Source organism: Dipodomys spectabilis, unplaced genomic scaffold (assembly GCF_019054845.1).
Source record: "Dipodomys spectabilis isolate Male_0828 unplaced genomic scaffold, ASM1905484v1 ptg000130l, whole genome shotgun sequence".
NCBI classification, from domain to species: domain Eukaryota; kingdom Metazoa; phylum Chordata; class Mammalia; order Rodentia; family Heteromyidae; genus Dipodomys; species Dipodomys spectabilis.
The window spans coordinates 2,096,796-2,109,899 of NW_024870807.1; the positions used below are offsets into that span (position 1 = coordinate 2,096,796).

Genomic DNA, 13,104 nt, shown 5'->3' on the forward strand with positions numbered 1-13,104 from the left:
CAGGGGACAAAGTTTCCCCAGTAAGAGTCACTGTTTTAGGTAATAAGGGACCTCTTAGGACCTGGGCGGGGGATGCCAATGTTTAAATAATACTTTGGCACTGACAGGAATGTCAAGGGAGCTGGCAAGAGGCAGAAAGACCAGGGTTGGAGGAGATGAAGGAATATTTGCAATAGTTCTGTAGGAATGGAATATGAATCTGGCTTGGGAGGGGAGAACAGATGAAGAGACAGGATCAAGAGCGGCAGACACAGGGGTGGCCACATTTTGGGGGGGGTTTGTCACTTAATTACTTAAGAGTGAGACTCCAATAGAAGTAGATCTTTTTATGGTATAAAAGATTTTTAAAACATTTTGTTTTGACATTATTCATTTGGGGTAAATTTAATACGTAGAATGATGACACTGTTTTTGTTTGGGGCATCAAAGTACTTTCATTCTCCTTACCACTTTAGAGATGGAGGTGGAAAAAGAGACTAGGGAAGAGAGGAAAGGTGGGGAAGGGAAGAAGAGGGGAGAGAGAGAAAAACATTCAGACAAAGTAGATAATCAAAGGCCTGCCTATTGTAGATATGTGCCATTTTTGTTATTAATGTGGTCTCTTTTGGATTAATGCATCACACCATGGAAGGATGATATAAATCGTTGTTTGCCTGTAACACTGTAGTATGAATTTATCCACCAGCCTCGCTCTGACTGAGTCCAGGATGAAAGCAAATACCTGTAGAAGGAAAAACAAGAGAGAAATTTGATTTCCATATGGGAAATATGCAGTTGCTTAGACCAGAATGAAAGAACGGGAGGAGAGAGTTGGGAAGTCACGGTAGTAAGGGGAGTTACTAAGAGAAGTGAGGAGTGAGTGAGCACTGGAGATGGGGCTTTGCTTCCCAGCTCTACGTGAGGTGGACCTGGATGCTGAGCCTTGGAGAGGTCCAGGCCTGACTAATCCACCCCCATTCCTGGGATAGCCTTGTTCATTCATCCCCCTGTAACTGAGCATTTGGGGATCCAACCAACCAGGGATGGCAAGGACTTAGAAAAAAATAGCCTGTGTACTGAACATGTATAAACATTCCTTTCTTGTCATTTTGTATTAGGTATTATAAACAAGCCAGGGATGGTTTCAGATATGTGGAAGGATTTGTGTAGCAGATGTGCAGATACAATTTCATTATATATAAGGGATTTGAGAGTCCGCAGGTTTGGGTCTTTATGGGTGGTGGCTGGCACCCATACCGCATGGTGCTGAGGGACAACTGTTTACAGTCAAGCTGGCTGTCCCAGGGGCAGACTCTGCTGGCAAATGAACCAAGAGCCACAGAAACTGAAAGGGCTAAAGATTTTTGTTTATTTATTTTTTGTTGGTCGTGGGGCTTGAACTCTGGACCTGAGCCCTGTCCCTGAGCTCTTCAGCTCAAGGCTAGTGCTCTACCACTTTGAGCCACAGTACCACTTCCGGTTTCCTGGAGATTAATTGGAAATAAGAGTCTCACGGACTTTCCTGCCTGGGCTGGCTTTGAACCGCAATCCTCAGATCTCAGCCTTCTGGATTACAGCAGTTAAGATTACAGGTGTGAGCCACCGGCACCTGGCTTTGTTTATTTTTTAGCAAGGGTGATCAGGGAGCCCTCCTAGAGGAGGTGACATTGGAACTAGGTCTCCAAGAGTGGCAGCCAACTGCAGCCTCAGGGACTGCGGCCCTGAGCCATCCTGACACTTTGCACACTTTATTGTGATTTCAAGTTCTCCGCTACTTCGCTACTTCCTGAGTTAAACGAACTGTGCCAGCAGTTTCTTGGGTGTGTCTGAGGGCCATATGGGCAGCTGGAAGCAGATTTTCACTGAGGAACAAATGATGTGGTTGCACAGCACAGGCCACACCATTGTGTCCCAGCCCTGCTCACTTTGAGGTGTGGAATTGTTGAAGTTACCGTAAGGGGGACCCTTCTCTCTCCTGAAGCCTCTTCTACTATTTTACCTCTTGGACTTCCTTGATCTCTATCCTAGCAGATTCAAATTAGGTTCTAATTACCAAGTGATCCTTTGCTTTGCAATTCTGTTTTCTGTACCTTCACTGTATCATTGTCTGAAGAACCTCCATATTCTCAAATCTCCAGAATGCTTGTTCTGCATGTTTTTTTATTTGATTTTAAAAAGAGAATCACACATATTTATTGATGGATGGTGTTACAGAGATGTAAATATTGTCAAGGGTCCATTGAATGAAGGTCGGCCACTGAGCCCAGCTGTGTGACTGTCAGGAATCGAAGCAAGACAGGTGTCTCAGTCGGTGCCCCTCTGCCAGCCCCAGCATACACCTCTGTTGACTCCTAGCCTCTTGGATCAACCGCACCTGTTATGTGGAACTTTATGAGAGTGGTCTTTCAGTTGGACTTCTTTTTGTTGTTACTGTTGGTCTTAGGGCTTGAACTCTGGGCCTGCTGTCCCTGAGCTCTACAGCTCAAGGCAAGTGCTCTACCACTTGAACACAATGCCACTTCTGGTCTTCTGGTAGTTAATTGTAGAAAAGAGTCTCACAGACTTTCCTGCCCAGTCTGACTTTGAACTGTGATCCTCAGATATCAGCCTCCTGAGTAGTTAGGATTACAGGCATGAGCCACTGGCGCCCAGCTGGACTTCTTTATTAAAACATCATATGTGGGAAATTCAACCATGTGGAGGTCCATGCTGCATAATTAATACTCCACTTTATATAACATTATATATAATATATATAACATTATATATATAATATATAACATTATATATAATATATATAACATTATATATTATATATAACATTATTTATTCATTTTATCATTGATGATAGTTTGTAGTTTGAGGTCATTGTGAACAATGTTGCTCTGAACATTCTAGAATACATCTACTGGTGAACATACCCACCAGTTTCTTTGTGGTAAATACCTAGGGACAGATTTGCTGGGGCACAGAATACCTGTCCCTTCCACCTCTCTAACTTTGGCGGATATTCTCTGATAGGAAGACATGTTGATTCCTGTGTCTCAGACCCAAGTCCAGTAGCGGGGGCATTTGGGGTGAGATAATTCTCCAATGATAGTCGGAAACAGTCATGGGCATCATGACAGTAGCACTCCATTCCTTTAAGTCACATTAATGAAAATCATCTTAGACATAGCCAAATATGCCATGGGGATGGGGATTAACACCTCCTGCTACTAGGAATGCTGGCTAGCATTGAGCTCTAGAGAGGAGAGGCCCTTCCTGTCTAATCATTGTCTCCCCAGGCCAGCCTGCAGTAGGTCTTATTTCATAGAGCCATCCTGGGTGCAGGCTGTAGCTGACCAGAGCTCGTCCACATGCTTCACGGCAGTGGCTGGTGCTCTAGAGTTTGGGAGAGTAGCTGAGTCCTGTCTCCAGAGAGTTCGCAGGACTAGACTGTGGTTGTGCCCTCGCTCATCCTGACACCATGTTTCCTGGTCTCCTTCCCTCTCCTCCATGAAGGCGTGGCGTCCTGCACCTCCACGAGAGCAGCGGAATTCATGACATTGGCCTGCCCCAGTGGCAACTCCTGCTCTGTCTGATGGTCATCATTATCGTCCTGTATTTCAGCCTCTGGAAAGGAGTGAAGACATCAGGAAAGGTAGTGGATCTTTTATTTCTCTCTCAGTTGGGAAGTTGGTCTTGGGAAGAAGTCTGTGTTTTTAGCTATGACCACATGGTTGATGGAAAGAAAAGGTGGGACTAGGAGAAGCAAGCCTGAGTTCCATCTTCAGCTCTGCCACTGATGTGAAAACATGCCCTTCCCTCCCTAAGCCAGACTCTCCTCAACAGCAAGGTATAGAGGTACCAGTGGATCAAGGTGCCTCATACTTCCATTCCAATGCTTTCCTAATAGTCTAGAGACTGGGCCACTTAAAGGCCTTGGGACAAAACCTAAGGATATTAAGATGCCTTTGATCTTGAATTCGGACCTAACATTTCATGCAAATGAGCCATCCTACTCTGGGTGATTTATTATCAAATCAATAAATTTCTCCCATCTGAATTTTTAAGTAAAAGAAAATGCCCAGGAAGATATCCAGATGTGTATTGTGGCTTCCTATTTCTTCGGGCACAATGCTGAGAGCCCCAAGGGTATAGAGGTGCTTTGGAGAGAAGGTTACAAAGTTAGAAGCCCTGCAAGGGCTGTTCCTCTGGGATCTGCATGTCAATTCTTAGTCTGAAGAACAGCAAGGGAAGGACAAACCTACTTGGGTACTTACTACAGAGACTAGAACTTGACTACATAACAAACAAGGAAGATGTAGCTAGGAAATGTTTTCCACTATTTTTGCTAGCTCTTATTATTCGACAGACCACTCCAAAATAAACTGACAAAAACCATTTCATTGTTTTTTTGTGATTCTAGGAGTTGACTGGGCTCAGCTTCATGGTTCTTCTGCTCTGGGTTCTATTGCCTTGGTCACATATCTGGGACCTGGACTGGGCTGGAACTTTCTAGATAGTGTGTACACGTTGCAAGTAGTTGGTATTGGCTAGAAGCTCTGTTGGAACTGTCAGAGCACGTTGGCTTGTCTCCACATAGCTTCTTTGTGTTGCTTAGGAATCTCACAGTATGGCAGCTGAGTTCCCAGAGCATATTCCAAGTAGACAGGTCCTGATCTGAAATAGCTCTTCTAGTCTCTGCTTGAATCATACTTTCTGTTGCCCCAAAGGCCAAAACAAGTCTTGTGGTGAAGCCCAGTGCTCTTGTGGGAGGGGACCAGACTTGAGTTCGTGGGGTGGGTGTCACAAGGCAACAATCTACTATGATCAGACAGGTGCGAGTTTGGGAGAAGCTTCACTGACTTGGGGAGCGAGGCTGCTTCGGGCTTCTTTCTGGAACCTAGAGTTCTTGGTCATGCCTTTGAGAGCAAAGATGGGGTAGCACACCGGCAGCTAATGGGGATAAAATCTCTTTGTTCTTTTTTTTGGGGGGGTCCAGTTGTGGGCCTACACTCTGGGCCTGGACGCTGTCCCTCAGCTCAAGGCTAACGCTCTACCACTTGAGCCACAGCACCACTTCTGGCTTTCTTCTTTTTTGCTTATGTGGTGCTGAGAAATCGAACCCAGGGCCTCATGCATGCAAGGCAAGCACTCTACCACTGAGCCACCTTCCCAGCCCTGGGGATAAAATCTCTTAAGAATTGGAGGTGGATTTTCCTGTCATCGTGTTGGGGATACAGTCTTTTCTAAGGAAAAGTTCCAACAAACTGTAGAGTGGGGCTAGAAGGAATGCAGATGCAGAGAAAAGCCAATCTAGGTCAGTTCTATCTTGGTGTTTGGATGTCACAAGTCTTCAGCAAATATTTGCTGAAGGACTGAATGATGGGTGGGTAAATAAGTGTGGGGAACATCATTTTGTGTTCTTTGAAAATCAATTCATTCTATGAACTTATTAATGAACACCTACTATGTGCTAGGTTTGATGCTAGTGATGCAAACAGAGAGAAGATAAATTCTTTACTTAAATGCTTTGTATCTACATATATTACTAAAAGGTTATGGGCCAGCCAATGTCACCACTATCTTGGGTATCTATCCAAAGACACATGTGCACATCCCCTTTAAATAAACATCAATGGTCACCAACTATACATGCTATTATATATCTTGCTTTATATTTTAAGTTTAATTTTACTTTGGTAGATAATTTCCCATTTGATAGTCAAGTTACATATATATTATATAATTATCATATATAATTACACACATACAATTACACATATAATTATTATGTATCATTATTCATGTAAAATTATTTTATTATATATAATTATGTTATTATATAATTATACTCATCTATAATTATATATAATTTTTACATATAAACTATTTAATTATATATGTATATATAAATTATATATATGGTGTAAATTGTTGCAGTGACTGGAAATTGAACCCAGGGCCTTGCATGTGCTAGTTAAGCTCTACAGCACCTGAGTCACATCCTCAAGGTTAATTGGGTTTTGAACTGTCATTAAATCAGCTTAGTTGATTCCCACAATTTGCTTTGTCATGAAATAGGCTAGATAGTAAGAACCTATGTACATGGTAAAGAGGAAGTGCTTGTGTTCTGTTTCTGGTATGGCCACTGGTATGTTTATGTGTAGTTAGACTTGAGATGGAAGATATTCTTGTCCCTGGGTTATGATCAGAAGCATAGAATGCTGCATTCATGGAGGAAGTAAAGGGCCATGGGGATTGGAGAGGTTCTGCAAAAATTGTGGGGACAGGGCTGGGAAGGTGGCTCAGTGGTAGAGCACTTGCCTTGCATGCATGAGGCCCTGGGTTCGATTCCTCTGCAATGCATAAGCAAAAAGAAAAGAAGCCGGAAGTGGTGCTGTGGCTCAAATGGTAGAGCGCTAGCCTTGAGCTGAAGAGCTAATGGACAGCACCCAGGCCCAGAGTTCAGGCCCCACGACCGGACCCCCCCCCAAAAAAAATATTGTGGGGACAGTGGCATTTGTGCTGCTTTGTAAGGAGAGGCATAGGGGCAAAGATGTTCTAGTGGAAGGAACTTAGTAAAGAAAGCTACTGAGGCATGGAAGCCTCAGGCTGGCCTTGTTTAGTGTTCTGTCCACCTCTCTTGACCACTAAGAACAGGGCTCTTCTGGCCTCTGCAGAGGCCCAAAGGGGAAATCATAGCTCCCCCTTCAAACTGCAGAAGATGGATGCTCTGCTGGCCTGGGTGTGGGACCACCACAGACTTCTAATATTGCAATCCAAAATTAAGTTCCCTACAGCCATTGCCAAAGGGGAAGATAGATTCCATCTCATTTAGTTTAGAACTTGGCCAGAGCAGAACCTAAGTGATTTGCAGAAAGACTAGGGTTACAGAGAGGTCAGGGGTGCCAAGCTGAGCATGCTCAGATGCTGTGGCCAAATGTACCTTCTGAGGTGAGGAGACAGAGTTTCATGGGGGAGGGGCCAGAAGTACCACACTACAGAAGTCCCCCACGTGGAAGCATGGAGAGTTAAGAATGTGAGTCCCCCTTGTATGCTTCAGTTGAAGCCACAGTCCACATTTTACGCAAGTCCCCCAGCTGAGTGGCAGAGGCCCCAGGCAGTCCACAGGGGAGGGCATTTCCAGAATAAGCGTCACTTAGGACATTCTTGTACCCCGTCTCTAATTGCTTTTATAAACTGGCTCATGAGAAAATCAAGGGTGTTGCTCATTTCTTCATCTGGAACGGGACATTGAGCCTTTCTTAGCAGGCTTCCACAGCCACAGAGCTGGCCCAAAATGCATTACAAATGTGTACCCTTCCCCTCCTGGCAAATGAAGCCTGTGCTTGGGAAGATGCTGGCCCTGGGGATGGTGGAGGCATGGGACAGGCTGAGCCAAGGAAAGTAGTTACCCCGGACCACACACTTAGTGACAACTGAGTTGCCGATTGAGCACCTCAGGGTCCAGGGTGAAGTCTCAGCCATGTTCTCCATGCAGGAGCCCCACCCCCCTTCTCTTGGGTCCCCAATCTACTCTGTGCTTCTTCTGAACTAGACTTTCAAACACCCCTTCCCCTTAGCATCCATCAGGACAACAGAGCTGGCACCAGTTAACCACTCCTCTTTGCCCATTTCACTGCAGGCCTTTGAGGTATTCGGGAACGGGAATATATGGAACATCTGGATTCTGGCAGAGGCTGGAGAGATAGAAAGCCAGACCAATTCAAGGGAAACCTGATTGCTAGAATATGTAAATAGCCAAGTGTTACTTTCCTATTCAAGTCATAATTGTAGCCAAGTTTTCACACTACCTTCCCACTGGGCTTGCTTCTGTGACTTGGTTGGACCCAGTTCTAATTAACAACATCATTTACACATGAAGCATACATGTGCTTCAGTGTTTTCTTAAGTAACACCAGTGCATACAATACACCATAAAAACACTGCTTTGTAAACAATAACAATGACAGCATCTTCATTATTAGCGAAACTGCCCAGAAATCCAGTTTGGAAGATTTCAGATTCTTAAGTCTATAAAGGTTATATACAGTTCCACAGTGATACAGCATGGACATTTTAATTTTAATTGTTAGAAATTCAAGCTTCTCCAATTCTGATGCCTAGGAGGATCATCTGAAAGGCACATCAAAAGTCAGATCTCTACCTGGGTACCAGTGGCTCATACCTGTAATCTGAGCTACTCAGGAAGCTGAGATCTCAGGAGGTAAGGTTCTGTGACAGTAGAGTAAGAATTCCTATTTCTGACAAGGCCCCAGTGATGGGGATGCTATTGGTCCACAGATCTCATCTTAATCTAGGTTATCCTTTGTCCAAAGCCTGGCTTCAGGATAAGGTGAACACATCTTCAATGACAGAGATCTTGCCATCCTTCTAGGTAGTGTGGTCCCATTATCCTCTGAAAGCTCTTCCTTTTATATAGCCATGATCTTCCTTATTCTCATAATTAGTTTGGATTTGGTTCCCTGAAACCATACAAATTATTCACAGAAACATCAGGAGGATAAAAGCAGAAGTTGAATGTGACCTTTCTCAAGAACTGAGACCAATGATGACCGCTTACTGTTTTCATTTTTCGTTTTTTTGTTTTTTACTGATTGTGGGGCTTGAATCTGGGCCTGGGCACTGTCCCTCAGCTCTTCAGCTCAAGGCTAGCGCTCTTGAGCCACAGTGCCACTTCTGTTTTTCTGGTGGTTAATGGTAAATAAGAGTCTCCTGGACTTTCCTGTCCTAGCTGGCTTTAAACCTCAATCCTCAGATCTCAGCCTCCTAAGGAGCTAAGATTACAGGTGTAAGTCACCAGCACGTGGCTGATTATTGACTTCTTTATCTCTTGCTTTAAGATGGACCACATCTAGCTTCTTGTGGACAGAGATGCATCGAAGGTTGAAATTCAGAAGCTGGGGGGCTTGGGATTGAGATGACAGAGGTCAAAGTTCCCTTCTCTTTGCCCAGTGTGCATGCAGGGCATCCATGAGTACAACTCAGCTGTTGCCCAGAGATCTGACAGTCTCTTTTTCAACACAAGATTTCAGGCAGCTAAGTGCTCATCTACCACCAATTCTGAGAACTGGACTCAGATAGTTGAGCTCTGAGCACATGTACATGGGCGAAACATGCTTTGCTTTCTGGGTGATTGACTGTGGTCATAGTCTGCCCTGTCATGTCCCGATGTGTACCTTGAGGAAATCAAATCCATGTTGGAATTTCACATGTGGCAAATGCAGGGCCATCTCCAGGCCTCAAGATCCCTTGAAGTCAGAACACAGGATACAGTTGCTTCCATGGGAGGAGCCCAGCTGCACCCAGCTGCTGGGCTGGGCAGTGAGGCTGGGTTGCAGCTGCTGATGACGTGAGCTGTAGGGACCATAGTAATTAGGACCCGTCACAAGGATGTGTGAGGGCTCCTGCTTGAACCTGTTGCCAAGGACGTAGACCCATTTGCCCTCATTTGGGAGAACAAATCAAAGATAGGAGGCCACCCAGATGCAAGAGACCCAGTTTCCAGGGCATGTTTCTCTACTTCTTGGTTACTGGCAAGTTCTCCATCCTGGCCCTGCCCTGAAAGAAAACAGAGGTGCCAAAATCCCATATCCACAGACATTCACAGAACAAAGGAGCAACGGAAGAACAACTGGATAGCAAAAAATAAGGAAACCTCTGATTCCCTCTGAACCCAGATCTGCCCATCACCAAGATGTGGACCCATTCACCTGTTGGCTCATTTATCCATCCATTCACTTGTTCATCCTTTCATTCATTCCTCGACTAACTTAACCATACATTAACCCTCTGTTCTATCACCCATCCACCTGCCTGTGTATCCATCCACACAACCATCACACACACACACACACACACACACACACACACACACACACACACACACACACACACACACACACACACCCTATCTGTTCATCAGTCAAACCATCTACCCAACTATGGACATTAGCCATCCAATCAGCCACCCATCCATCCTCACCCACCCATCCATCTGAATTCCACATGAAGCATGGGGTATGAGGAGGCAGCTTTGCTAAGGAGGAGGCATGAAAAACAAACTTTTGCCCTTGGCTATTGAAGCTTTTCTCTCCATCCTACTCCCAAAGGTCCTGGTCACTGGGTTCTAAGCATCTCCAGGGCACACCTCTATGTCTTTACTATTCTGTCCCTAGAGTTTAGCTCAAGTCTGGCCTGGAAATGGAGCTCATGGCTTGTGTGTATGTGGAGTAAGGCAGCTGGGAGGGAGGTATGGCTGACTGGGAAAGGACCCTGTCCCCCATTTCCTTACACCTCCCAAGGTCACAAGTAGACGGAGGCTCTCATGGCCTGTTTGTCCACTGCCAGGTCGTATGGATCACAGCCACGCTGCCTTACTTTGTGCTGTTTGTGCTCCTGATCCATGGGGTCACGCTGCCTGGAGCCTCCGATGGCATCAATGCCTACCTACACATCGACTTCCACCGCCTAAAAGAGGCCACGGTCAGTGCCTTGAACTGGGGGGGGGGGTGAGAGGGAGAGGAGGGGGTTCAGGGGTAAGAGGTGATAGGAAAAATCTGTTTCCAGCTCTACACTTCCTTCTCTGAAAAGCAGCGTCTCCATGGGATGAATGCAGATTTGCCCCTGATGAGTCCATCTGCGGATGGTGTGGGCTTCTGTAGTTCTATTTCATGTCCTTCATATGCTATTCTGCACAAGGAGAGCAATTCCCTGGGAAAGGGACAATGGTCTTGTGCTTATTTCTGTCTCGAGCCCATGGTGCCTGCATCCACCCCAGCCAGCCCCCCCCAATAGACTCCAACACAGATCCTTGCCACCATCCTGTTGTGTTGACAGATGAAGCAGCTTCTGCCACCAGGGAGACCTGGTCCTGCCACCTCTGTCCCCCAGCCACCTCCTCGGGCTCACAGTCCTGTCCTCAGGCCCAGTTGGCATTGGAGGAGAGATGATTTGGTAATGGAGTCCAATGGATGAGGATGGGAGCAGAGACCATCCTAGAAGGACCTCATACCTTAAGCATCTCCTTACAATCTCCCCTCACTGAGAAAACATTAACATTTTTTTCTTATGTACCTCAAGGGCTTCTTTACATTTTATTAGAACCCACAATAATCCAACAGGAACAACAACAGAGGATTATGAGAGATACATCCCAGTGTGCCCCCCCCTCCACATGGTTCAATGTCCCAACACACTGCCTCATCCACAGAGCAATTTCCAAGAGAAAATTTATTTCCTTAATGATTGTCAGAGAGACAACAGAGCTGGGTGCTTGTGGCTCGCACCCGAAAGCCTATACTTAAGACCCTGAGATGGGAGAATCGTAGCTCAAAGCTAGCACACGCAGAATGCCCCTAAGACCAGCAAAAAGCCAGAAATGATGCTGTGGTTCCTCGAGTGGTAGAGAGCCAGCTTTAAGGAAAAAACAACAACAACAACAACAAAAAACAAGCAAGAGCATGAGGACTTGAGTTCAAGCATTAGTACTGACACAAAAACAAAGAATAAGAAAGAAAGGAAAAAAGAAAAAGAGAGAGGAAGGAAGGAAGGAAGGAAGGAAGGAAGGAAGGAAGGAAGGAAGGGAGGGAGGGAGGGAGGAAGAAAAGCAGGAAGAAGACAGGAAGGCAGGAAGCAGGAAGGCAAACAGACAATCATGAGACATGGCTCAACCTTGTAACTTGAAACGCATCACAGACTTCTATTTGTTGTGCAACTCTGCAGCTGTTGGAATTCATTCTGACTTGTAGAGACTAACCCTTCATGTGTTCTCAAGGGACAGATGTACCTTCCCTCATCAGGCTGCCCTTCTCATTATGTTCTCTGTTTCCAAAACAGAGAAACTCAGAATAAGACAAATGAGGGGATCACAGAAATCTCCCCACTCAAATCTGAATTGTATCTCTCAGTCTGGATATAATTATCTCCACTGTACAGATGAAGAAACTGAGGTATTACAGAGATCAGATTGAGCAAAGCCTGGGGTCGGGAAGACTGGAGAGGGCTTTAGGGCTGTAGGCCAGCAGCAATGAGCTTTCATCAACCGAAAGATGGAATCGGAAGCTGCACTGCCTTCCAAGGCCACCCTGGGTACCACAACAGAAGTCCACTAGGGACCTCTGCTCCTGTCTCATCATCTTACCTCCTTACCTCCTGTGGTGGTCAGAGCCCTCTGCTCTTTCCCCACCAGCATTCTAGCCTAGAACTGCTAGTTTATTAACTGTCTTTGAATATCAGAACATTAAAATGACCCAATCAGCAACTCAGCGGTGTACGGTCTTTGAGGATTACCTGAGGCTGGGAGATGCCAGGGAGACCCCAGTCTGCCTCTGAGGGAGGGTGGGGTAGCCATGACTGTCTGTCTTTGCTTTCCTGATCTCGAGCAGCGAGAGAGTTGCATTCTGAAGGAAGCAGTAGGTAATGGCTTTTGTCTGCCGGTTTCAGGTATGGATTGATGCTGCCACTCAAATATTTTTTTCCTTGGGGGCTGGATTTGGAGTCTTGATTGCATTTGCCAGTTACAACAAATTTGACAACAACTGTTACAGGTAAGATCCTTCTCAGGGCCTGGAAAGCTCTGAGTCCTGGGAGCTGGTCTTCCAGAGAATGGATGAGAGGTCTGTCTGGTCCTTGGACAGGAAGCAGCAGGCCCAGCCCTGTGAGCACTTCAGAGGTAGGCATCGAAAGCTTAAGGCAGAATCCCAATGACTGTTTTGAGAAAGGATAGGATGAATGGCCTCCATCAGGGCAGATTTTAGGGAGATAAGGACATGGAGCCACTCCTTGCTCGAGTATCAAAGCAGGAGCCTGGAAGCAAATTAGAGGTGAATGTGGGAGAATGGATGGGACTTGAATGAACAGTATCTGTGGTGAGGAATGGCATGAACAAAGCAGGGAAATGGTGTGTTTATGAGCCTGCAGGCTGCCTGGCTTCGTTTGTTCCAAGAATACACATTAAGGGTCATAAAAAATAAGCCTAGGTACAAGGATGGGTCTCTTGAATGACAGGTGTGAGGAGGGGGAGCCACGTAAAGTTTGTTGAAGGAGGCTGATGATTCAATTCACCAAAAAGGGTTTGATGTCAGAGTATGGCACCAAACTATCCTATCCATAAGT

At 45.6% G+C, this 13,104-nt stretch overlaps 1 protein-coding gene across 1 annotated transcript in view; it reads left to right on the top strand.

Annotated features, from left to right (window-relative positions):
• Slc6a2 (solute carrier family 6 member 2) overlaps window positions 1-13,104 on the top strand; it is a 39,519-nt gene that overhangs the window by 18,213 nt on the left and 8,202 nt on the right. The window contains exons 4-6 of the mRNA XM_042689942.1: window positions 3,484-3,622; window positions 10,339-10,473; window positions 12,433-12,536. Coding sequence (XP_042545876.1) covers window positions 3,484-3,622; window positions 10,339-10,473; window positions 12,433-12,536 — 378 coding nt within the window. The remainder of the gene's footprint in view (window positions 1-3,483; window positions 3,623-10,338; window positions 10,474-12,432; window positions 12,537-13,104) is intronic.